The sequence below is a fragment of the Microplitis demolitor genome, chromosome 3 (genome assembly GCF_026212275.2).
Source record: "Microplitis demolitor isolate Queensland-Clemson2020A chromosome 3, iyMicDemo2.1a, whole genome shotgun sequence".
Classification (NCBI taxonomy): Eukaryota; Metazoa; Arthropoda; class Insecta; order Hymenoptera; family Braconidae; genus Microplitis; species Microplitis demolitor.
Window position 1 is genome coordinate 4,952,190 of NC_068547.1, and position 26,434 is coordinate 4,978,623.

Genomic DNA, 26,434 nt, shown 5'->3' on the forward strand with positions numbered 1-26,434 from the left:
TTAAGTAACTAGATAAATAAATTTTAAAAAGTGCCGGGTGCACATGTGGTGTAAAATTTAAAAAAAAAAGTAAATTCAGAAAATTGTTGTTGCTAAATACGTTTTATTAAATTAAATTACCAATTAGCGAATGTATAATTATATATTATTGTATATAACGCCTTATTAAATCGGTATAAATTAGTACATATTTAATATAATTATTTTTAAATATTTAAAAAATTAACTTTTTTCGATAACTAAACGCATTATTCACGATTATTTAAGTATTCGAAATTTCAAATAAATTTAAAACATTGAGAGGGTTTGAAAAATATATTTCACTAATTTAAAACTCTAGGGTAGTTATTTTTCGACAGAAATGTAAATGTGCTTATTTGTTTTATCGCTTTACTTTTATTTATTATTCTATATAATTTATTGTAAATTATATTAGTTACTACAACTATTTTTCCCTGATATCAGCATCGAAACTTGAAGTTTGTGTCTCTACAGCCAGTCGAAACAAACTAATTTCAGTTCAATACAGCGAACAAATATTAGCAATCGCGTAAATTGTGAATGCCTTTAGTCAGTGGGCAAAATCATATGTTTCGTTCCTTGGGAAAATCTTATAATATTTTTATCATACCTGGACCGAAAGTTTAAATGCCTGTCTTGTTTAGAGGGAAGAAAGTCGTTCTTTTCTTTTATGAGAAAACATATTATAAAAATTAACGTATGCGCCATTCTTCCCTTAGAGGCAAAAATTTAAATTTTCAGGTACAGATCCGGTTAAATATGTCTTGATTCGCGTGCTTGTCATCCTCGCCTTCGACTCGGGTAGACAATTATACACCCAGGTTGAAATGTCCTTTTCTCTCTAGGTGTGTAATATAATACAGCAAACACATAAGTGTGAATGCCTTCGATCAGTGGACAGAAACAAATTTGTTTTGTCCCTTGGGAAGAAACAATAATATATTTCACACTTAGAAGGAAGTAGAACATTCCAATGTGTATATTTGCCTACCTGAGAAGAAGGCAATGGTGGCAAACATGTAAATTGGAACATCCTATCTTCCTCCATGGTGTATACTATTTTTGAACAGATATGTACCTGAAAGTTTAAATTTTTGGCTCTGTTTGTGGACAGAATGGCAGGAATTTAAACTTCCAATGCAGGTATGGTCAAAGATGATGTTTCTGCTCGTTGGCTGAAGGCATTCGCCTTAAACTCTGATACTTGTCATCTGTTTAATAGTAATTTTAGTCTTTTTAATTAATCTTATTTACATAAATAACAGTTATGACTATGATTGAGTTTTATAAAAATTAGTGTGAATATTAAATAGTATTTATAATTTCTACTTAATTGCAAATTACAAATGACAATTTACGGTTATACTAATAGTTGATCATTGGTTTTAAATTAACAAGTTTCCGACTGGCTGTTGAATATGAAATTTGAATTCTAATGCAGTTAATCATGAAAAATATAGTGGGTAACTCATACTGAAACGCGGTTTTAGACTGCGGGTGATGGCAGCCAACCACCCTGGTCTGAAATTGTTTTGTTTCATCCCTTGTCACACAATATACTATATAATAATATAATTATTATTATTATTTAAATAATATCGCAATTTACACCACAAATGCTATGCACACTAGTAATTGCTAAATTGTTATAAATAATATACGTACTTTCGCTCGAATAAATCGATAATAAAGACGAATATTTGTAGCTTAGTGTAAAAAAAAAAAAAAAAAATATTATTCTTCTAAATGGACAAAAAATATATAAAATTCAATTTAATTTATGATAAAATGCACTTATAATCAATTTAAATAATCCATTCATTGTAATCATGAATGTCTTCCCTTATAATAAATTACATAATTATAAAACAAGCGATGAAAAAAAATTCAATGGTTCCATTACCAATTAAAGTTAATTATTTTTTATATTAGAAAATAAACTAAAATTATAAAAGAGTCACTAATCACAAAAAGAAAAAAACAATAAATAATGAATAATAATAAATGTCATATATTTTCAAATAAAAATAATTTAATTTTTGACGGAGAAATTATTACATATCTGCAGTGATTATTAATTACTGGATCTCATTTAATTATTTATCTTTACTTAACTTTTTTATTTTCAAATTAACAAGAAGTAATGGCTTGATATTCATTTTATTTATCAATTTATTTTCCATTACTATCAAGACAATAATTTATTATTTTTGAAAGTATTTAATATCATTACATTATCAATTTCCGATTAATAAATTAATTCGTTATTTTTTATAATCTGAAGGCATTGATTGTTAATTTTTTTTTTTTATTGTATCAAATGGTTGATAAATTTTTTACAAACAAATATCCGCTATTGAGTTTCTCAATAAAATCAATTAAATACACGATTGCAATGGTATAATAACGTGAAATACTTTGATCCAGAAATATTTTTCCTCATATTTGCACTGAAAGTTTAAATTCCTACCATATTTCTCGAGAAAAAGCCATAATTTTTTTGCATAAAAAAACAACTCAAGCGGCACAAAAAAAAATTGTTGACTTTTTATAAACGATTGATTATATGGTAACAGATTGTCGCCTAAAGTTTAACAAAAAGTCAACAATTTTTTTTTTCTGCTTTTTAAAAAATGATAAAATAGCACATGCGCTATTTTTCTCTCAAACAGAGACAAAAATTCAAACTTTTAGACGGAGATCTAGTGAAAAATAATAAACATACCACAGAAGAAATTAAGACGTTCCAATCCGAGTGTTTCCTATACACACGTAGGCTGGAATGTCTTACTTTCCTCCCTTGGTGTGTAATATAATATTACGGAGTAAATAGAGAGTTTGTCTTTTCAGCGGAGTGATCTAAATTTTATTTAAATCTGAATTCACTGCGATTCGGAATTTTAATATTAAAATTAACTCCCCTGGAGTAAATTTCACTCCAAGGGGATTAAATACTTAGAGGAAAAAATTAAATTGATATGAAAGTAAAGCGTCGATGTAACTTATAACCAGATTCTACTGTATTTAAATATTTTCCCTGGACTTGTAAATTTTAATGGAAAATTTTTTTCATGTAAATCTCTATTGTTTACATAAATAATTTAACATGAAGTTATATAATAAAAAAAAAAGAATTCCTTACCATTAAATTATTTGAATATGGTTAAAGTGTCGGTATCAGAAATCAGTATATTTACATCAAGTAATCATTGTTAATTATTTGTTAAATAATACGTAATTACAATGGATAAGAATCATAAACAATAGAAAGTTAAACAGTAAATTAAAAATCATTAGCAATTAATGCCTTTGATTATATAATGAGTTAATTAATGAATTATATAATTACAATTTGAATAACTTATAATTATTTTCGATTGAACGATAATTTAGCTTTGAAAATAAAAATAATTGTGTTTGTTTTAATTTGTTCTGATAAATAATAATAATAATTATAAATATATCTCTTCAATAAATAATATGTAAAAAAAATTAGCACAGCGAAAAAAATGTACCTGCTCGATATGACCAGACCGATAGCTTTGCCTCTGAATTTTAATTTCATTTAAATTTAAAATTTTTTTATTTTGTTCCTTTTTTTTTACTTTTTTTTAAAGGACATAATTTAAATAAGGTGTCAACTTATAAATTTAAAATTTAAATTTTATACTGATTTGTTTGTTAATTAAAGATTTGAATAAATAAATAAATGATTGAGGCAAAGCTATAAGAACATATAAAGAGAAAAATAAGAGAAAAAATATATCTATATATATAAAATATATAAATAAATGAAGAGTACATATATTTAATATAAAAACGTAAAACGGCAATTCTCAATGGAACTAGTTACAATAAAAAAAAAATAAAATAGTTGATAAAATAAAAAATAGCAGGAAAAAAATAAAGTAAATTTTAAAATTTAAGTAGATCACTATTAAAAACGTACCTCAAGTTTTACCTTATAATAAAAGTTTAAACAATCTATAGACATAGCGAATAAATAAAATTATTCTTGCAATAATTAATAATTAGATAAAATAATAAATTCTGAGTAAGCACACATTTTATTTTTTACTATATTTAAGAAATCATCCTAGTGTGCGCGCTTTAAAAATAAGCATTTTTTAAAAAAATAAAACAGATATTAAATTTTTTTTTTAGTTTGATGATAAGAGGTTGAATGATAAAAGTATTAATTGATTTTTTAAAAATTTAAAAAGACAAATATATTTTATTAAGTTCTTGTGACTGGCCACTGGTATAAATTTTTGAAAAATTATCTGATTTAAAAAAATTTTGAAAAGTGTAGCTCTGATTAAAAGCACTCAAACAAATGATTTCTTGGCGCAAAAAATTTTTTCTAGTCCTAAGAAAACATTTCATAATGTAAAATTTTTCTTACGCCGCAAAATTCTATTTTTCTGTGTAAAGGTTTATTTTTTTTTGTCCAAAATTAAGGGCTTCTAAAACTAAAGCATTTAGTTCTCATTCAAAAAAATATTTTTTTTGTTTTTTAATTTTGTAATAAAAAAACTCTGCACTTATACGTCAATATATCTTAGAAACATCTCAGAAATTTATTTATAACTTCTTTAAAAGGCGAAATAAAAATATTTCCAATCACCTGGAAGGTGTCAAAGAATTTACAACAGAAAATGAAAAAAATATTTTTTTGTTACTGACTAAATTTACCAAATTTTTTGATTAATGTCAAGAAATTTTAAAAATCATTGAAATTATCACACATTTTTTTATTAACTTTTTCCAAAACTCTGTTATAGAGCACGCACACTAAAGTAACTCAGAATTATTGGTCATAAAAATTTTTTTTCTTATATTACTATTGAATTATTAAGTAATTAATGAATTAATTAATTAAATAAAGAACACCACTAATTAAATAATAATATATACTACAAATAATTGAGATTGTTATAATTATTGACTGAAATAAATGGGGATTTAGAAGGAATAGATCGCATGTAAAATGTAATAGTTAATATTTAATATTATTTAATTATTAATTAAACAATACAACACATAAAGTTGTACATAATGTGTATAACAAATTATAATAATAATTTTAATTATTATTATTAATAATAATTAATTTTTTTCTTTTTTTTTTAATGCATAATTATTAATTTGCAGTAATAAATTTTTTATAAATACAGTATTGAGAAGAAAAGAAAAAAAAACTAATAATAACAAATAATTTATTATTAATTATTACACGACTAGCCAAAATTTAATTGTAAATAGAGGTTCTCGTAATAAAAAAAAAAAAAAAATAAAATAAAATAAAATAAAACGTATTTGAAATTACAATCCTTTATAATTATTTTTAAAAATAAAAAAATTAAAAATACAATTTATTAATTTAATCTATTACAATTAAATAGATAAAAATAATCTTAACTTACTAATTAATATAAATATTTATTATTATTTATTATCTAAGTTCGATGGCAATTAAAATAAATATTGCATGTCGTTTATTTAAAATGAAAATTAAGTGTAATAACAAATTGCAATAAAAAATTTAAAAAAATATTTAATTAATTTTTTATCACTGATATAAATTTTTAAAAATTTATGGATATAGATAATATTTATTATAGGTTGTCTGGAATATGTGATAAGTTGATAATGAAATAAAAAACAAGATAAGTTTCATAAATTCAATAAATGATAACTCGTTTGACGATAAGAATTAAATAAATATAAATTTACAATCTTTAATTTAAATCAACACTAAAGTATTATTAATATTTATATTTTATTAATTCTAATAATTATTGGCTTTATATTTTTTTTATGGACAATTGAATCTTAATTGTACTTATGGCAAAGTCCGACTGTTTTTTTTTTATTTTTTTATAGATGGAAAAAATTGCTGGAGAAAAATTACTGAGGAAATAATTGCTGAGTAGAATTATATATTTATATAATTATATATATATAAATATATCTTAAAAAGACAAAATATAATTACAATAATTTGTAATTGATATATTTACACAATTGCTTATTTAATTTTTAATTTCCATATATTTATAAAATCACCTTCATATTATTTTACATTTTTTTTAAATTTTTATTGTGGATTTATTAAAAAAAAATCCATAGACGTCACAATTTTATGTGAAATAAATATGTAACTGTAATTAAATTTTTAATTAGAAAAATGAAAAGGGCATTAAAATAATTTGTTAAAAACTATTTTTTTTAAATCAGTTTCTTTCAAATAAAAAATAAATGTTTATCAATTTGATTGACATTTTAACAAATTGAAGTATGAAGCAGGACAAAAATAACCGCAGGACAATAACAGTGAGAAAATTATCACATATATATATTTAACAAATACCCAAAATTAATTTACTTTACAAAATAAATTAATTAAATTTCACAACTAGAATAAGAATAAAGAAAAAAAAACAGCGTTTCTTATTTCACTTTTGCAGTCATCATATTTTTTTTTAATTTTTCAAATAAGATATTTATAAAACTACAAAAATTTTTTAAATTACAATAAATAGTATCACTGGTGTCTTATTTATATTAACGATTATTTTGGTTTCCGATATTCTGTCCAGATTAGTCGCACATAAAAATTTTCTTTCAATAAATCCACTGCCAAGAACAATTAAAAAAAAAAATGTTTATCCTACAAAATAACTGAACCCGATGTATAAAATTTACTTGACTTTTAAAAAGTTTTTTCAACAAAAATATTTCTACTCAATAAATTTTTTCCGCCGCAATTTTTATCTAGTTTTTTCTAATAATTTCCACTACTATTGCATAAATCATCTAGTCATTAATAAACTACATAACTGATAATCGATAATGCATATTATAAAATATTGATATGTTCAATTTAACAATAACATTATAAACATATGATTACAACGTTTCTATTTGTGCCTGCAATTGTCCTACCATTTTTTTAACCCACCCAGCTTGACTTTGCCCTGCTGATACATCATTATTTTTATTACCGTCATCACCACTAGCATTATTCGTACAATTAAATTCACTTTTACTTGTTAAGTAACTCGGTAACGAAATAGGAATAGGAATCGTTTCCTTAGTTACCGTTATTTTTACACACTCAGTACTATTACTACTACTACTATTACTACCAACAATTAATCTCGTACGCAATTTTAAATTATCCGGTTTTAGTGCAACATTAGGTTTTAAATTATCATTTTCACAAATTAATTTTTTATCATTTAAATTTATTTTACGTTTTACGGGTACTGGTGGTGCTATTTTTGGTTTTTTTAAAAAATTATTATCACTTGACTTATTATTATTATCATTTATGTTTTTATCATCAGACGTAACTACTGATGACGTAGTTGGCGTAGTCCTTGTTACTAATTTATTTTTAATTAAAGGTGACACAACTTCATCACCGTCACTAAATATTGCACTGTCCCTAAACGCATCATCAGTCTCATCAATGTAATTTTCAATTGATTCAAAACATTTTTCATAATAATTGTCTCCATCACTTGCTAGTCTTTGTCTTCTGTCATCATCATCACCATCGTCATCATCCTCATAATAATCATCATCATTATCATTATCATTATCATCCTCATCCTCATCATTATTCACACCATCAATTTTTCCAATCAAATTAACATTTGAATTATCAACGGAAATATTATCACTAATATTTGACTCCCCTCGTTTGATATCAAAAAATAGTACCGATGGATCGGCATAGTCGGCTTGAGCAATACGTGCTCCTAGCCCGGAACTTCCTTGTTTGTAATACAAGTGCGTTAAATCGAGTGACGAATTACCACCAGGTACGCAACCAATCACAGGCTCATCAACGTCCGTCGAAGATTCACGTGACAGCCGCAATTTATTATTGAATTTCTTTTTCTTTTTTATTTTGCAACTTGGAAAACGTTTTGATTTATCAAAATCATCAGTGCACTCAAGTGTCTCAGCGCTGACTGTTGATCTTAGACCTTGCAGTCTACTTCCGGCTTTGGACAGTACATTTTTTAGCATCGTACTGCCGCTAATATTATTAGCGCGGTAAATTTTATGATCTGGATGAATATTAGTACTGGTACTGGTAGCAATTGTGTGAATATCCGAGTCTCCGTCAGTTAAATTATCATCTACGGAATAAAAAAATGTCGATGATGATGCTGATGTCGATGCCGAGCATGCGGAAATTGAATTTTTAAATTTGTTATTTATTTTATTGTCTGTTTCGTAAGAAGCTGTGGTGTAACGCTGCTCCATATCATCAAGATTTATTTCTCCAGGTTTATCAGACGCTATTGTAAATGGACGTTCGCTCATTGGTTTACCATCTCGTTGCAAAAATCTAGCTTTGCTGATCTGTTTAATATCAGCCGTCGCTTTTGACGGATCCGTTTGATTTATCTGGAAACTTCGCGGTAGCGAGCCGCTTTTTTGCGGTGACGTCGGCAAATCCTGGCATAATTTCGTCAACCAAACAGCGGGTCTCGTCGGGCTGTCCGCGCTTGTTTTCGAACATCTTTCATTTTTAAATTCATCCCACGCATAATTGCAATCATCGATATCTTTCGTCGGACTTACGGTATCTGTACTGCCATTTATTATATTTTTATCCTGAATTTTATTGTCTTTATCAGGACTATTTTCACGCATGCGTAATGCCGTTTTTATTATTTTACTTTCAGTGACGATACTCTGTCTTTTGAATGCTTCAAAAACGGCCCGTTTTTCCTGGACTCGATTCATCTTCGATTGATTTTTATTGTCATCGATATGCAAATTATTGTACTGCAATTGCAAGCTCGGCTGATTGTCGCGCACTCCCTGGGATGACAAACTATTCCATGCATTATTAGATCGCACTAGTCGATGCTCCCGTCTGATTATACGAGTCGGTCTTACTCTGCTGTTATTACTACTATTAATGTTATTAAAATCTGATGAATAATTAAGCTCACCATTGTCACTATCATCCGAGGTATCAACAGACCTCTGATTTTTTTTGAAACGCTGGTGTCTTACGTTAGCAAGACTATTGTTGCGTTGCTTTTCCAATAAGCGTTGAAACTCTTGATTTTGCATCAAAATATGACCGACTATTTCCTCGACAGTGCGCACTTTAGTTTCTTGCTCCTGTTCTTGTTCTTGTGGTTGTTGCTGCTGTTGTTCATTAATGTCTTTTTCTTTGGTATTTGCAGTGGGTGAATTTTTACCCGATAAATTGTGCGTGTTTTCGTAAATAATATTTGCTGAGTTTGTAATTTCAGCTGGTGATAATGCTGGCTCAGTTTGTGCAGTCGAATCATTATTCTGTGTAATTCTATCCTCGTTTTTTTCCTCATCAGACTGATTGAGTGAGATGTAAGACTGAAAACCTGGCTCTGATTTACGTCGCCAGTTTGTAAAACGATCTTTTACTTTTGACGCGCGTCCGTCTAGTGAACGGTTCAAACTCCGGTCACGATTATTTATATTTTGATCATCATTTAATTTACGCGACGGCGCTGGTGAGTCGGGAGTTGATAAATCCAATGTTTTGTTGTTGGTTATAGTTTTTTTTATTTTTTGACGAATGCCTGCTTCTGATCGACGACGTTCTTTTTCTAATTTACGACGTTCTAAATATTCTGGTGGCGCTGAATATAATTTTTTCGCCGACCCACGATCACTTACGCTATTGTTCTCGTCATCTTGCTGTGATTGTCCCAATTGTAGGACTAGTTGTCTTGCGTGAATCGGAATAACGGCGTTGTAATTTTCCAGCATGACCCTTTTTATTTGCAGTGTCCACTCACGTTTCTGTTCTAAATTCCGCGCCTATATACAAAAAAATTTTTTTTATAATAAATAATTTAAAATATTTAATGAGAAATTTTATCTTTCATTATTGTTTTAAACGATTTGTTATTACAGATAATTTACATGTATGTTTATTTTATGAGTAACTGAGTAAAGTTTAAGATAAATTTTCTAAACAAAGAATTTTGACTTGAAAGGCTTATTGTAAATTACGTCCATGTTAATGGTGGAGGTTTAAAACATATTTATGTGTGAATAATTTCACCGTAATGCATAATATATACACTGAAGTTTATTTATATTTTTTTTTTATTTCAATCTCATGAAGAAAATTATCTGCTCCAGCAGCTAAACACCGAGGCTGGGTAAAAAGATAAAAGTCTTACTATATATAGAAGGCGAGAGTGCTGAAGGTGAATGTCCCTATTAACTGACCTTTTTTTCATCTCAATAAAATTGGTTCAATTATTTATTTTTTTTATTATTGAAAAAAATCATTTTCGCTCTTTAAAATAATTTACGAAAAATTATTACGAAATATTTATTCAAATTAACGGAGTCGCTTTTTTTATTTTATCGACTTAAATAATAAAATAAGTTTGCGTAATATTGCAATTAGTATCCGAAATCAATGAACTTGAATATCTAGAAAGACGACTTTTAAATTCTATCGTTAATTTTTTTTTTGCTATAAAAATATTGGAATGCATTAAATATGCACATATTTTTGTGCAGAATTAAATTTTTAAAAGTATGACAAAAATTTTTTTTTTATTTTAAACGAAGCGGTTTCCTAAATAGTAAAATAATAATAATAATAATAATACCTGCAATGTATACTGCAGACGTGGATTATCAAATGGAATAACATGAAAACTACACGGCTCGCCGGGTATACTTTCAATCAGCATTAAATTTGAGCACTGAAAAATATATAATAATATTAATATATAAAATTAATATTAATTAAGAATGTGCAAATAATTATTATTTATAAATCATTTGTATCTTGAATCAAAAATTAATTAATTTGTAAATTTTCTTAATAAATTAAATTATTTAGGGTAGAAGTATCATTTGTGGAAATTACTCCATTTTTGGACATTTTATACTTTATTTTAATGAAGTTCAAAAATGAGCCAAACTACAAAATATGCTCGTACTTGAGTACTTTTGAAAAGATAGTCAACGAAGAAGGCAACTACGAGGAGTAACTAAAAGCTCAGCGCAATAAAGGCAAGAGTAATATATGTAAATTTTAGGGGCAATAAGTGATAAGTGCACGAAGAAAACGGATTTCATTAGTTACAATTACTAGGTGGAAAGTAACCCGAAATCACTAATGGATTTTTTTTTTTTGGTTACGAAAATACATAAAAACTATAAGAATTTTTTTTATATCTATAAAAAATAACACGTAATAGATTTTTGAAATTTCATAAGTTAAATTTACTGATTTTTTACGACATTTATAAATTACATGAACTTTAGTTTTGAAAACTGTAAAATTAAATAAATAGTCAAAAAATTTTCCATCTAAGATAAGAGACTCAGTCCCCGATCACTTATGTATTTGTATATCTATATTTACTAAATTTTACTAAATCTAATGATTGTGTACTGGGTCTACCTTACACATGAATAAAAAAAAATATTCAAAATCTGATTAAAATAAACTAAAATTTTTATTCGCACATTCTTAATATTTATAAATAAAATATTTACCATAATATGAGCTTTGTACACGAGTAGTCCGTCTTCTTTTTTTTTCGTCAACAGCAACATACGTTCAAAAAGAAACGCATGCCGTGGTGCTTTGGCGCCCCTCATTCTAAATCTACCCTCGGCAATGAGCTCCCCACTGGTCGTAAGATCGGGACCAGGCCATCCGTAAAGTAACGATTGAATCTCTTGTACTCTCACAGCATGTTCATGTCGGCGTTTCATAGCATTAATATGTTTAGCAATGCCGGTCATAGTAGCCAACGCCTCTTCAATGATATTACGATTGTCCTTAGTAAGCAAATCTTTGCTTTTTCTCTTCTCATCAGCCTCATATTCTTTCGACAAATTTTCCAACAATAAATGATACTTCAATATTCTCTGTACGGGTTTTAATAAAAATGATCCAAGCGGTAATGCATGACCCAGTGCCGCTTGTCTCTCACGAAATGCCTTGGCCGTATCATCACGACTCATAAGATCCGTAAGTACAGAGACCGTACGTGGATAATTTGTACAGTATTCCGTGTAAACCTTGAATCCAGAGTTATGTTTTGTAAATGTATTAGCAACGCCAACAGGATCTAAACCACAGGCTTCTATTTCTTTTAAAAATTCACTGTTGAAACTAAATATATCCTCAATATTACTGAATAAATGATTTAATTCGAGATGTTGCAATAGAGAAGCCGGATCATCGCGCCAAAAAATTAAATATCCCTGTATTACTTGTCGCAAATGTTCAACATAAATTGCTTCGGTGTCAACTATTTCCAATAGTACGCGTTCTACTGGGTTACGTTTTGGATCACAATAACGTGCGCGGTGATACAAAAGTGGCGAATCTTCAATACTACGGCTTATTCTTCTACTGTTATTATTACTATTATTATTGTTGTTATTATTATTGTTCGTACTCGTATTATTATTGTTATTAACACTCATAACTTCGAGGCAATTAACTTCAGAGGTTGTCACAACTCCACTGTCGGCGGAACCTATACCAAAAAATAATAACAATTATATGTGTTTTATTTGAAATAAATAATAAAAGGAATGCTATGAGTAAATGCACACAGATGTCATTTTTTTTATTTTTTTATCATCAAGGTTCTTTGATAATAATCTCTTGTCTAGAACTATTAGACAATTGTTATTCTTTATGAGTATTATAAATTCTCATCAACTGTCTTCCATAAAAAAAAGAAAAAGAAATAAACGCGTTATTGTTCAAGAGTTAATTATCATAATGTAAAAGTCAACTTATAATTTATAAAATAATAGTAATCATGCACCTGAAGATCGGAAAGTTTTTCGCGGAAGGAAAATAAAAAAAAATGAAAAGTAAAAATTCTAAAATACGGTTGAATTAGTGAGCCAACCCCAAAACTCCCTCAATTACCCCTTGTCACCTCTAATCACTCAAATTACATTAATACTCTATTATATTTAATATTCAAGTTTAAGTTTCTGAACTGTTCCAAAAAAATATTTCAGAGCATAAAGAGTTTGGGGATAGAAAAAAAATAATTGAGGTCTTTTATGTAAGAAGTTTAAAAAAAAAAAGTGAGACTTGATAAAACCAACCTTGAGAGCTGGCACAGGTATCGGCCAGTGACTCGACTGAAGCCAAATACGGATTAGCGGAACAAGCGTTTCCTTGATTACTGCATCCACTCGAGGACGTGCTTGAGGCAATTGAACTGCCTGATAGTGGACGGCCGAGGTGTTTACGTCTTCTACTTCCATACTCTGGCATTAATCCACCTCGACCTCCACCACTACCATCAGCAATTTCACGCCTAAACAATTGTTTGTCATCATCATTAGCATTCAATGCTCCTTTAGGATTATTGCTCTCGTTCTGATTATCAATAACCGCAACATCATCAGTACAAACATGATTGCTAACAGTTATTTCAACTTGGCTAGCTCCTGCTGAACCAACTCTACTCTTGTTGTCTCTGTACTCAACCCGTTGTTCCTGCATTGGCTCAACTTGTTTAAGATGCTGGGACTGAGACTGCTGTTGTTGTTGTTGCTGCTGTGAGTTAGCACAGATGTGACCGAATATGGAGTTACGTTGAGAATGCGCTACCAGACTTAAACGTTTTTGAATCGCTGCTGGTATGTGCTCCCCGTGGTGATGCTTGTGATTATGGTAGAGGTTGTTACAATCTGTCTTACGTGCCAACTCATCAAACATACCAAGTAACTGCGGTACCAAATCCGTTGATGCTCCTGCAATAAAATTTAAAATAACAATTATTTATCTATTCAATCATTATATATTTATTTTAACAGCCAATTTATTTTCCTTGGGTTTTCCGATTAAATGTTTGCAAGAAAAGCAAAATATAAAATGGGGGAAAAAAAAAACGTGTTTACAAGATATGGTCTGTGGGGCGATCACAGAAATGAAACAGACGTCCGCTTGGAGGCAGAGAAATAAAAAAAAAATAAATAAAAAAATGTTTCTTTACTTGGTATTAAAAGAATCGTAGTAACCCACACACAAATGTAATACGTGTACTCAGTACTGTGTAATGTGTAACTAAACTCTGTTACGAACTACAGAAAACGTCGTCGTGACTTCTCTACACTCACATCTACCACCAGCAGGCACAAACTCAAAGAGTCTTTGCAGCAGCAGCACCAGCACCAGCATCAGCATCAGCAACACCAGCAAAAGACTAAGAGCATTGAACTCAACCCGGAGCAATAGCTACTCCTGCTAAGCCTTTTCTTTCTATGTTCGATATACACCGTATATGTGTATATATTTATTTAATAAAACTTGTTTTTTTTTTCTTTTTTTTTTTTCATTGGTATTTAACAAACGTGCACGTGTTATTATTATTTATTTACTATTCAGGTTTTTAAATTTATTATTCATGAGAGTTTGAATGTGTGCGTGCGTGTGTATTAAAGATTAAGCTGCTGCATTATATCAAGAATAAGTTTAAGGTATCGAAAATAGTGTAGGGTATTTTGGGTCGAGTCAGCTTCTTCATCTTACGCTACTTCTTCTTCTTAATCTATTTCTTGTTTTACTCTACTCCTTATTCATCGTGCTCTTATTTATCATTTTCTTCTTCTATTTCTTCTTCTTCTTCTTCTTCTTCTTCTTCTTCTCTTACTTGAGCTTCTTCATACTCTTGTTTAGCTATTTATTATTTTTTATTCATAGACGTAATGGGTGTCTTTAATCTCACTCAGCGGCAATTTATACTATCCAAATGTTACGCTAATCGATCTACTCTATTCATATATATAAATACGTATAGAGATGTTTAGTATATATATTTATATTTAAGTATCAATTACTATTCATAGCTCTCACGGTGTAATGTTGGATGTTTAGTTTGTTGATGCTGATACGCGTGATCCGGTACTTTAAGCTGCTCACATCAACTGATTAACTCTCTATCTCTTCAGCTAAACTCTTTATCTCTCCCTCGTTTATTTTTTTATATATTGGCGCTATTCTGTTTAGAGGCGCCAAATAAAACATGACATTAAATGTACACGGATGTAGATTTTTTTTTTTTAGCTCTATTATGTGCTGGTGTCGCTTATCCTGGGAATGCTTGCGCAACTTGTACTGCATTTTCGAGACTCTATGTCGCGTCACGTGTATTAACGTCTAAGCGACATTCCACGTGCGTGATTGGTTTTGCACCGTGCATAAGTTGCATTGTTTTTTTTTTTCCTTAATGAATTTTCTTTTTTTTTGTTGCGGGTGAAAAGTTATTATGTCTTGTGAGATAAAAGAAACATTAGTGACAAATATTTATGTATTATGTATTTTTACATGTAAGTATATGTCTATAGAAGCGGGTGGAAATTCCGTTCAAGGCGCGAGAAGGTATTCGTGCTCAGGATGAATCACGGATGCCTATAAGGCCTGCATTGGCGTGGCATATGATATTTTCTCTATACACGATAGATCCATTGTTCTCTATTATACTTTTTTTTTTATTTTTTTATAATCTTTATCTATTTTATTTATAACAATGTCGTACAAATAAGTCCTACAATAGAGTTAAACTAAAATGATATTTAAATATTTTTAGAAATTTTATCATTAAGAAATTTTTTTTTATTAAACAATAGTTTATTGTTTTAATATTTATTTATTTAACATACATCTTATTTTTTATTGTGGTAAAATAAAAAATCGAGTGGAAATTTTTTTTTAAGAAAAAAAAAAAGTGATATAATTTTAAGTATTTGTTAGATAAAAAGTAATGAAATATGTAAGATAATAAGAATAAAAAAAATTTTGATAAAAAATTTTTTTTTATCAAACAGTTGCCTAATATCCTAAAAATAGTTTATCATGAGTATTTTTTTAGCGTATATTAATTTTAATGATTTAATGAGTTAGATTAAAATAATCTTATATATAAAAAAAATTTCACTAAAATGTCCTCGGAATAAATATCAATATCCTTCACTTTAATTTTACCCATATTGCAGTTTCCGGGTAATTGTACCTACAATATCATACATAATCACTACATCCAACAACAAAAATAATAGTAATAATAATAATAATAACAATAATAGTTGTAATAGCAGTAGTAGTAGTAGTATAGTAGTAGTAGTAGTAATACGACAAAAGTATATAAGATTTATAAATAAAGATTACAATGTATTTTTATTAAGTTAAGATTAAAAATCCATAGATAAAACTAAAAGAGAAATGAGAGTTACAAGATAGATAAGAAAATAAATATTGGAGATTCCGTGTGATTCTTATGAGACTTTCACTCACAATTTAAATAGCTTTACTATTTTTCTTATCACGTATTATTCACAACACACTAGTTGGCACAAGTTTACATACTTATATATTCATATATAATAGATATAGTGTATTATATACACATATATATATGAAATGTATAGATAGGTGATTTTAAAACGCGAGTTGCTTTCCAGCAGAGCAACAGGTAGACACTAAAAAGATATAAAGAAGCCTATTACCTTCTAACCGCTAGGAACGTGCCCACTTCTCAACTCTTTACTCCATACTCTGTACGACTCTGGTGTACTGACTAGTCACCACTCAACATCCGTACTTCCATTAACTCCCGACTTGAATCAAAGTTAACAGTTTAAAAAAAATTACTATTAAATGACTAACTTCAGACTATATATATGTATATATATATAGATACATTTATAGCAGAGTACATGTATGTAATGTATGAAATGTGCAACCACAATTCCCCTAGTTTAAATTTAAAATTACCAAACTAAAATGATTTTAAATTTTGCCATGAGAAATAAAATTTTTCGTAGTATTTGAGATCAAGGGAGAGAAGAGAAGGGAAGAGAAGAAGATTCATCATTGCGATTAATGACGACATGACGAGGCACGTAGTTGCGGTGTATGACTCATTCACAGCATATCAATCGTTAATATATATAGATATATATATGTATATAAGGAGTAATAAGTTAATGCATATATGAAAGATCATTTTATCAATCATAAATAAATTTTTTACTAGGAAGAACTAACGAGTAACAAGTAGTGTGTTATTATTATTGTTATTATTAATTTATTAATTATTTATTAGTTATATTTTTAATCTGTATGATTTCATTTTAAAACTTCGTTATAAGGACTTTTAAATTATATAAATTTTTTGTAGTTTTATTAATTAAATACATCTTGGATGGATATAAAAGAGTGAAACACGTGTGTGTACTTATATGGCGTTGTCACGAAATTAGTACGACGTTATACGGAAAGAGAAAATAAAATTATAATTAAAGCCAACACTATTTTTTTTTTTTAATTATAAATGCTGTAATAAATTAATACATTAAAAAATCATTTTTTTAGCCGTGAAATAATTTTTTTTTAAAAAAGTTATGTGGTTTTATATAATATGTAATTATTATATTTTTAAGGATAAAATAATACACACAGGAAAAAAAGATTATGAATTTTAAAAAATTTTCAATTGTCTTAAGAATTTTTTTGTATTATGGATTTTAAAAAAATTTCTTGAACTAAGAAAATGTTCAGTTGTCTCAAGAAATTTTTTGCACTATGAATTAAAACTAAAAATTTTCTTGCGATGAAAAATAAGTTTTTGATACAATAAATTTTTTTCTTCCATTTCATAATGCAAAATATTTCTTGCACTAAAATCCTTTTTTCTGTGTATAAGTAAAGGGAGGCCTAGTTAATACCGGTAAAATTATATTAATGTAGGAAGTAAAATGAGCTCAAGTCGATTTTATAAAATAGCAAATAGCAATTGCCAATAAAATGAGTCAACTTGGTATGGTGAGAGTTTGTGATTTTGAAATTAGTTAAGTGTATATAATATAATATAGTTATATTATTATAATATCTATCTCCATATACATATAGATATATCCACAATATAAATTGTATAAAATAAAATAGAGTGGGTTATGAATCGGGTTATTTTGCGAGCAGAGTTAAGTAGTTTGCGTTAGATATGACCATCATGTATACTGTATGCAAGACAACAATAATTGAGTATGTACTTTAGTATAATAATACAAGAAAAAGTTTCATTGGCTTTCCTTATATTAGATTACATTAGACATTGGCTTCTTAACTCAATCTTAACAAGACAAAAGAATAAAAAAGAATATTAACAACAACAATAACAACGAGAAACAGCAACCGTACAAACGTAGTGTACCGATCGCGGTCGCCGTCATCGTCGTCGTCGTCGTCCGAAAGTGGAATTCTTGGGTTCGACGTGGCGCCACTCCACTCTCAGCGTCGAATGCTCTCTCTTCTGTCTCGGATATCCGACGGCAGATCGTTTTTCTTTAGTGAAGCGGCGCCTTGCATTGCATTTCGCATCTCCTACATCTTTAAGCAGTATCGAGTGGATGAAAAGAGAAAGATAAAGTTGTTAAAAAATTTATTTTTAAAAATATAAAATATAAAAGGTGAAAGAAAGAGAGAGATACAGGATCTTAACTTAACTCTCTGGTTTTCCGTTACATTCACCGTGAACCGAGTTTGTGAACAAACTATGTATGTTGTTATATATTACGCTAAGTGAGAAAGAAAATTAGAGACCTCGTACTTGATGTTCATTTCAGTAAACTTGATTGCTCTGATTAAACTACCAACATTATATTCATTTGCTGATCTTATCGGTTTATATTCCAGCAAACAAATTCCAGTTTGATAAGACAATAAATAGGTCGGAAGTATGATGGATATACTTTTTGATAACACTCTACAGTGTTTGCTAACTAGTTTTATTTAACTGACTAACAAAATCGATACCAAATACAAATTGAAAAGTAAATAAATTCTATACACTGTAAAAAAAACGGAGTGATCTGGATTTTATTTGAATTCGAATTCACTCAGACACGGAGCTCCGGACTTTCAAAAAAAATCTCTCCGCATACGGAGTAAATAAGGAGTTTTTTCTATCAGAGTAGTCTGGATTTTATTTAAATCTGCATTGACTTTGAAGTGGAGTTTATTTTAAGATTGAAACTCGGAATTAAAGTGAATGTGGATTTAAATAAAATCCAGATCACTCCGCTGAAAAGACAAATTCTCTATTTACTCCATATGCGGAGCGAATTTTTGTAAAAACTCCCGATTTTTTACAGTGTATTAAAATAAATCCTTCGGAGTGAATTTAACTCCAAGTTAAGTCCATTTCGTAAATTTTTTACAGTAGAAAAAGTTTTAGTTTAAACATTACAAATAAAATAATAATAATTAATCTTTTTGTATAAAATAAAAGTATAGCTGAGTAAAGTCGTGAAGTCGTGAAGATTGAAAGGGACAGAAAAGTTTTTAAAACGACAGTCGCGTGACCGTGTAACTATCGAGGGTTCGCGGATAAAAGTCATCGGGTCTTTTTTAACTTCTTCTTCTTCTTGTTTTTCTTCCTCGTCTTCTAACCACATTCAACCGCGATCTTGCATACTATATACTAAAATCTATCTACATACATGTACAGTGACTTTTACCCCGTATGTACTACTATATAATCCACTTGAATAGCATAAAATAGTGTTGGTATAAACGGAGAATAAGACACGAGTGTAGTGTAGTATTATAAGTATCGGGGCGCGGCAAGCAAAGCGGGAATAGGCAGCTGTGTTGAGAGGACCGGTCTTGAGTCGTCCGGATAGGACCATAAGTAATATATTATAATATGTAGGAAGAAGTGAAAAAAATAAAAAAAGAGAGCAACTACTCAGTCGATGTAGCAGCTGATCGTCTTTATGCTTATAATATACAATACACACGTGCGGCACGTGGCCAACTACTCCCAACATATAACACAACAACTCATCCTACGTATCGTATAGCATCCACACACCCAACACACACGACACTAGTTTCTGTGTTGTGTTATGTTTTGTTGCTCCAGTGCAATCCCTACCCACTACAGATAAAAACTACAGAATTAAATGCGGATACAAGACCCCAACCCCAGTCCCAGTCTACTACCCATTCCAGTTCAGTCTCTCGGTGCTCGCTACCAACAACCATACGATCAACAACACTCATGTAATTCCATACACGAGGGATGTGTTGATGAATCGATTGATATGTTACAATCTACAGAAAATATAATGTAATTTATTCTACCGGTCAGTAATATATAATCAATACATACTACTGTACTCGGCGTACTGACATTGAACCAAAAATTTTGCTCCCTTTTTTCATATTTTGAATTTCCAGCTGAGAAATTTTAAATTTAAAAAAAAAAAGGCAAGTTATTGGTTTCGGTTCGAGTTTTGAAAATCGAGTTTTCATTGAATGTTGCCGTTTCGAGGTCCTTGGAAGCTATTCTGACTATTTCCGGATGGACGTCCGGCCGTGTGTATGCATGTGTGTGTTAACTTTTTTTGTCCGACGATATCTTTGGAAGGAATCAGCCGATTTGCACATTGCGGCAATCGAAAGGCCTCACTAAGATTTAAAACTGATTTTATTTTGGAGTCGATCGCTCGAGTAAAAATCTAATAAAATTTTTTTTGCATAACTCGCAAATTTCTGGACTGATTTTTTTCTGTTTGTTCAAATCTAAGCAACAAGGTCTTTCGGTTGCCGTAAAACACATGTAAGTTATCGGTTTTTTCAAAAGATCGGACAAAAATTACTTTTTTTCAGTTCGACGCATGTTCTGTCGGTCTAATCGTTTTTTGACCTCACAGAACTCAAACTTTTACAAGTAATAACGTTTTTGATCTCTCTGAGCTGGAAAACAGTGGGAAGTTTTGGTTTGGCCACAGGATCAACCGTGTTTCAGATTTTTTTTACTCGGCTGTAAATTTTAAAAAATGATTTACAATGTCAGTTAAATTTATGATAAAAATGATAGCTACGCCAATGGTAGGTTCACAAGAATTAGTTATATGTATATATATATATGTGTGTGTAGTAAGAGAGTAAGAGACATATGAGCCAACGCAAAGGAAAGCGCGTGGGAGGCGTTCCCGACGTTAATACGTTGGACCTGTGTGTAGTGTATGGGATTCTTGTTCTCAATCTCAAAGCATGAACGAACAGAGTTGAGTTCAGTATAGCACAATTTCTTTCATTATATATGTATATGTATGCCTTAAGATGGTTTAAGCATAAAGATAAAAAGGCGAGTGATATTATAATGGGGCACAGAAGTGTCCAATAGAGGTTGATGGATTCAATGAGGCTGGAGAAAATAAAATTGACGATGAAACCGGATTTCAAGAGCGACATGTTCACATGTTATGTCTTGCGTCCTCGGTATTTTACTCAACCAAAGTATCCTTGTTTTAACTAAGCAAGATAATTTACCTTTTGCCTTGTACGTGCATAATATAATAAGAGCAAGTAAGCCAATGTAATGTACTGAGTATTTAAATATTTAAGTTACTCTTGGTCTTGGTCTTGTTCTTAGTCTAGGCTTTGTATTGTATTGCACATGCACTTGTATGGGTATATCATATGTGAAACTTTGGATTCTAGTCGTAGCTGAAAGTTACGGTAACCAACAAGACTAAAGACTACAGATAAGAATAGTATTATATATACATATAGTATGCAGTTAAGACTTTAGACAAGAAGAGGATGAGGATGGGACTAGACTAGAGGCTAAGGTCTAAAGGCTACCTGCAATTGACAGCGGAATGTCGAGGCGACATAACATTACTATACATTAGTGTCTCAGACACAGTATCATCTTTTATTTTTTCTTTATTCTATTGCTTGGCTATATATACATATACATATATGATCTGGACTCTAGTCTCAGTGTTATATCTACTGGGACTGAATTGTCTGTACTGAGTGACTTTACTGCATTAAATCTAAGGACGTGGGCGTACATACAAAGATACGATAAACTTTACTGTCAATGTGCTGTTGTGGTGGTCTTGCTCGTCCAGGATGATATGATACAGCTACAGACAACTTTAATGATAACACTGGAATCATATCCAGGACCTCCGGTTCAGGTCATTTCTCTTTTACATTTTAAAATAATTATACTGGTTAGTCGATGTCTAATAACTTTTGGATTTCTTTTTAAACGATAAATTACAGAAAAAAAATATTTGAAAAAATTGCACTTAAAGTTTTTTAAATTTTCTACAAGTGCATATTTTTAGTTTTTTTACCCCATCGATTTGTTGAAAAAAAATCCGAAAATTGTCAAGCATTCGTTCATTTCAAAATTATATAATTTTTGGATTTTTTTTTACAACTATAAATTACAGAAAAAAAAATATTTGAAAAAATTGCACCTATGATTTTTTAAATTTTCTACATGTGCATATTTTTAGTTTTTTGTAATTGACTTGTTTCAAAAATCCAAAAATCTTGAAATGTCTACTAACTTTAGGATCATTCAAAATATTATATATATGTATATGTATACATATATAATTTAATGTACATGAGATGGACATTGTGGAGTTTGTATAATATTATTTATATTTATGTTGTATAAATATGAATACAGAGTAGGGTAGTGTAGGGAATGAGTATTACACGATGCCACATGATGAGATACATCTTGCGTGAGATGACGCGCGTATTCATGTGCATGTATAATAGCTACTGTAGAATTCATTCCTGGCATGGCACATCACACCACAAGACTACTAAAGAATATATGTGCAGACAACACACAACATTATACACTATCCGCGTAGCGATGCTGCATCCGGCAGACAAAATTATTTTTTTAACTTTTTTCGCGCCCTTTTTATCACCGACTCTTGAGAATCGCTCGAGTGCTTTTGCAATACTTGTTTATTAATGTGCTACTGATATTTTTTTAATATTTATTTTTTTTTTGAGTCATTAAGACGTCATTTAATTTTTTATTTAATCTACAAATAAAGTAATCGGTTAAGTTTAGATTCCAGACGGAATTTTAAGAATTTATCAAGTTATGGTGTACATTTTTTTTTTAATTTTTTCTTGTTAAATCATTTAGATTATCAATAGTGTAATTAGTTTAAAATAACCTTTTAAGATTAATAATCACTAAAAATTATTTTTTAAATTTTAATTTATGAGTGAAAGCGGTAAATTTAAAATTTAAAATTTTGAAATAAAAAAAAAATTTATACAAGACTTGAATATGTAATTTTTTAGCAAAAAAAAAAAAAAAAAATTTGACGTTTATTTAAAATGTAAAAAAAATATTTACCAAAAAAGTCTTCCCATGAAACAGATCCATCGGAGTCAGTTCCAGTGTTTAAATTTTCAGCTGAATCCATTGTTCGTGTCAATTGTCCAGTACATTGACAATGTAAATTTATCCACTGTTAAAACATAGCTATTGCTTCAATGTAACTCTCTCACACACTAAAGTTTAAATTAAACGCGTATACATTATTCGCACGACATTCAAGTACATTTGGAATAATAAAGAAAAAAAATAAAATAAATAAATAATATAAGTCGTATTTAAATCTTAATATTTTTTTAAAACACGAATAACATACATAAGAATATATTAAATAGTTATTTAAAGAAAATAAAGTACGTACGATTCGTGCAATGACAATTTAATGGATAATACATGACGTGCAACGAATGCTACGTTCACATGTTATCCGCACGAGCGCACGGAGTAAACTGAAAATTCAAACTCAAACGCGACAGCGCACAATTCAACACTACACTCAACCGAGACCGAGAACTGGGACTCGATTCAACTATACGTATACTCGGCTTCGAGTTATTATATATATATATATATGAGATTGTTACTTTTGCTTTACTTTACTTTGCCGTATAGTAGATGTAGATCCAACGACTAACACAACATTTTCCCTATCAGTAATCACATTCACATCTACATCCAGTCTTTTAAAAACTAAACACGACACTCACAACACGATACTATTTTTTAATTTAAAAAAAAAAAACACTTATAATTAACTAGAGTAGGCTAAAATTATGATCGAGAATTTATATTGTTTTATTGGAGAAAAAAACAAATTCTTGGAGCAAGGAAATTTTGCATTTTGAAATGAAAACAAATGAGAGTAAATGTAGCAGACATGAGACATTTTATAAATTTTGAATAAATAAATAAATTGAAAAAATGAAATTTAAAAAAAAAGGCACGTACTTCTTCATTGATCTGAATACGTATTTTTTAATTTTTATTCTACTGACATTTTATTTATTTATTTGAAAATTCGAAAAATTACCACTTGTCAGTTTCATTCAAACTCACTGAAAACAAAAGTTTTCATAATCCTGAAGTTAGTAATGATCATGAAGTTAACTGACAGTTAACAATTGCCGGAGTTTTTTTCTACAAATCGATGACAAAAAAAATAAAACTAACAATATGCATGTGTAGAAAATTAAAAAAACTATGAGTGCAATTTTTTTTTATATAATATATCGTTTTTAAAACAATCGATATGAAGAAACTATTAGATATCGGCTAACTTCAGTGTCATAAATTTTTTTAGGGCTAGAAAAAATTATGAGTGTGAATGTAGCAGACATTAAACAGTTTATAAATTTAAAGTAAATAAATTAATTAAATACAATAATGAAATTTTAAAAAAATGCACGTAGGGATTTGGCATTTATCTAAATATGAATTTTTGAATTTGCACTCTACTTACATTTTACTCATTTATTATAAAATTTAAAAAATTGACAGTTGTCAGCTATTTCACACCCATAGAAAATTATAATACTGAAGTTAGCCGGCGTCTAATAATTTTTTATTTTGTTTTAACGTTAATTTAAAAAAAAAAATTTCATCTATTTTTTTAAATTTTGTATATCTGCATATTTTTAATTTTTTACAATTGGTTTGTTGAATAAAAAATCCGAAAATCGTTAAGTGTCTGCTCACCTCAAGAAAATTTTTGTTTTCAATTCAAAATACAAAAATATTCTTGGGGCGAGTAAAGATTTTTTGCGTAATAAATCTGATAAAAATTACAAAATTTTATTGTGACTAAAGATGAAGATAAAATAAAGATTTTAAAACTGACTTTATGACTTTTTTCTATGTATTAATAAATTAATAAAAAAAAAAATGAAAGCGTAACTTGACTGTTGACTTTACTGTTTTACAACCGCAACGCGGTCAAAGTCTTGTGTGTACATCACAATCACATGCATGCATCCCAATGAACTTTTCATAGTCCAGAGTTGTCTAGTGCTCGTGGTTTTAAAATAAAAAAGTTCTTAGAGAATCATAGGATTAGTTAAACTTTTAAAGTTCTTTGGAAATACGATAATTCAGCTGTTTCTTATGACTTCTGTCAAACAAATAATACTTTTTTTTTTAATTTTACTATACCTAGATTTTAAACCTTCTTATTTTTTAAACATTATTAAATATATATACATTAGCTTCATATTTCCGCTGGCAAATGTTTCGTCTGGATATTTGTCGAGTTGAGGGACTTATTTATAGAATAGTACCTACGGTTGGGTATGATGTAAAATTAGGCCGGGAAAAATAAATCGAATGTATTAAAAAAACAAATGTATGATGTATATATATATAGATACATATATATATATATATATATATATATATATATATATTTTTTAAAAGTATTTTATTAATATTTACATTAATGGAAATAATCATCATTAAAAAATAAATAAATAATAAAAATAAAATTAATTTTAAAATTTTTACTGACCAAAATGATAAATATAAATTTTATGACAATTATTGACAACAGATAATTAATAACTGATGTTAGACAAATTTTGATTGTTTTTTTCTTTTCATATATATGTATATTTATATATAAATATTAATTAAATAATTAATGGTCAGTTAAAAGTGATAATGATTTAAGATTTGAATATTCTGTTAAATGTTTATATTTGTAGTAGTATATGAAGCGTAAGCATTTTAATGACTTTTAAGCTCTGTATCAACATTAATTGAATCTCCACAATTTTATCTTTGATAAATAATTAATTATTAATGTGGCACAGAAGTTTTTTTATATTTTTTTTAGAGCGTTACTATATTTTGTTCACTAATTTAATATAAATTTTATAATTATCATAACATTAAATTACGCAATTATTTTATTACGACTTACAAAAAACAATAATTGATAGACATATACTTAAATTAATTAATAATAATAATAATTGATAATTATTTTATACGATTAATTTTTAAACAAAGAAAATTGATAGCTTATTAAGGAATGAAAGATACAATTATTAAATAATAATGATTAAAAAATTACCACAATAATTTATCTTATTTTTTTTTCTATTAAACTAAAAAATAAAAAAATAATTTTTTAAAAATGTTACATTTCTTATAAAAAAAACTAGAAAAAAATAATTAAACGAAATGAAATATTTTTTTCTTTTTCA

The 26,434-nt window shown here is 28.6% G+C and overlaps 1 protein-coding gene across 4 annotated transcripts; it reads right to left on the reverse strand.

The window, feature by feature from the left end:
- Positions 1-6,085: 6,085 nt before the first annotated feature.
- LOC103580694 (uncharacterized) lies at positions 6,086-23,700 on the reverse strand. Of its 4 annotated transcripts, none has more exons than XM_008562551.2 (5): positions 23,253-23,700; positions 13,153-13,806; positions 11,569-12,563; positions 10,671-10,766; positions 6,086-9,861 (listed from the first exon to the last, which is right to left on the reverse strand). In XM_008562551.2, exons 1-5 carry the CDS (start codon positions 23,320-23,322, stop codon positions 6,934-6,936), a joined length of 4,743 nt encoding a protein of 1,580 aa, XP_008560773.1. In that variant the 5' UTR covers positions 23,323-23,700; the 3' UTR covers positions 6,086-6,933. The 4 variants fall into 4 exon arrangements, with proteins under 4 accessions (XP_008560773.1, XP_008560774.1, XP_008560775.1 ...); XM_008562552.2 differs by lacking the exon at positions 23,253-23,700 and adding an exon at positions 16,558-16,647; XM_008562553.3 differs by lacking the exon at positions 23,253-23,700 and adding an exon at positions 16,346-16,529.
- Positions 23,701-26,434: the final 2,734 nt, after the last annotated feature.

Bases quoted from the DNA above. Each gene is read 5' to 3' on its own strand.
- LOC103580694 (XM_008562551.2), bottom strand. From the start codon at position 23,322: ATGGATTCAGCTGAAAATTTAAACACTGGAACTGACTCCGATGGATCT. The intron at 12,564-13,152 runs GTTGGTTTTATC...TTTTTGGTATAG, and splicing joins TACCTGTGCCAGCTCTCAAG to GTTCCGCCGACAGTGGAGTT. The intron at 10,767-11,568 runs GTAAATATTTTA...TATATTTTTCAG, and splicing joins TGTACAAAGCTCATATTATG to TGCTCAAATTTAATGCTGAT.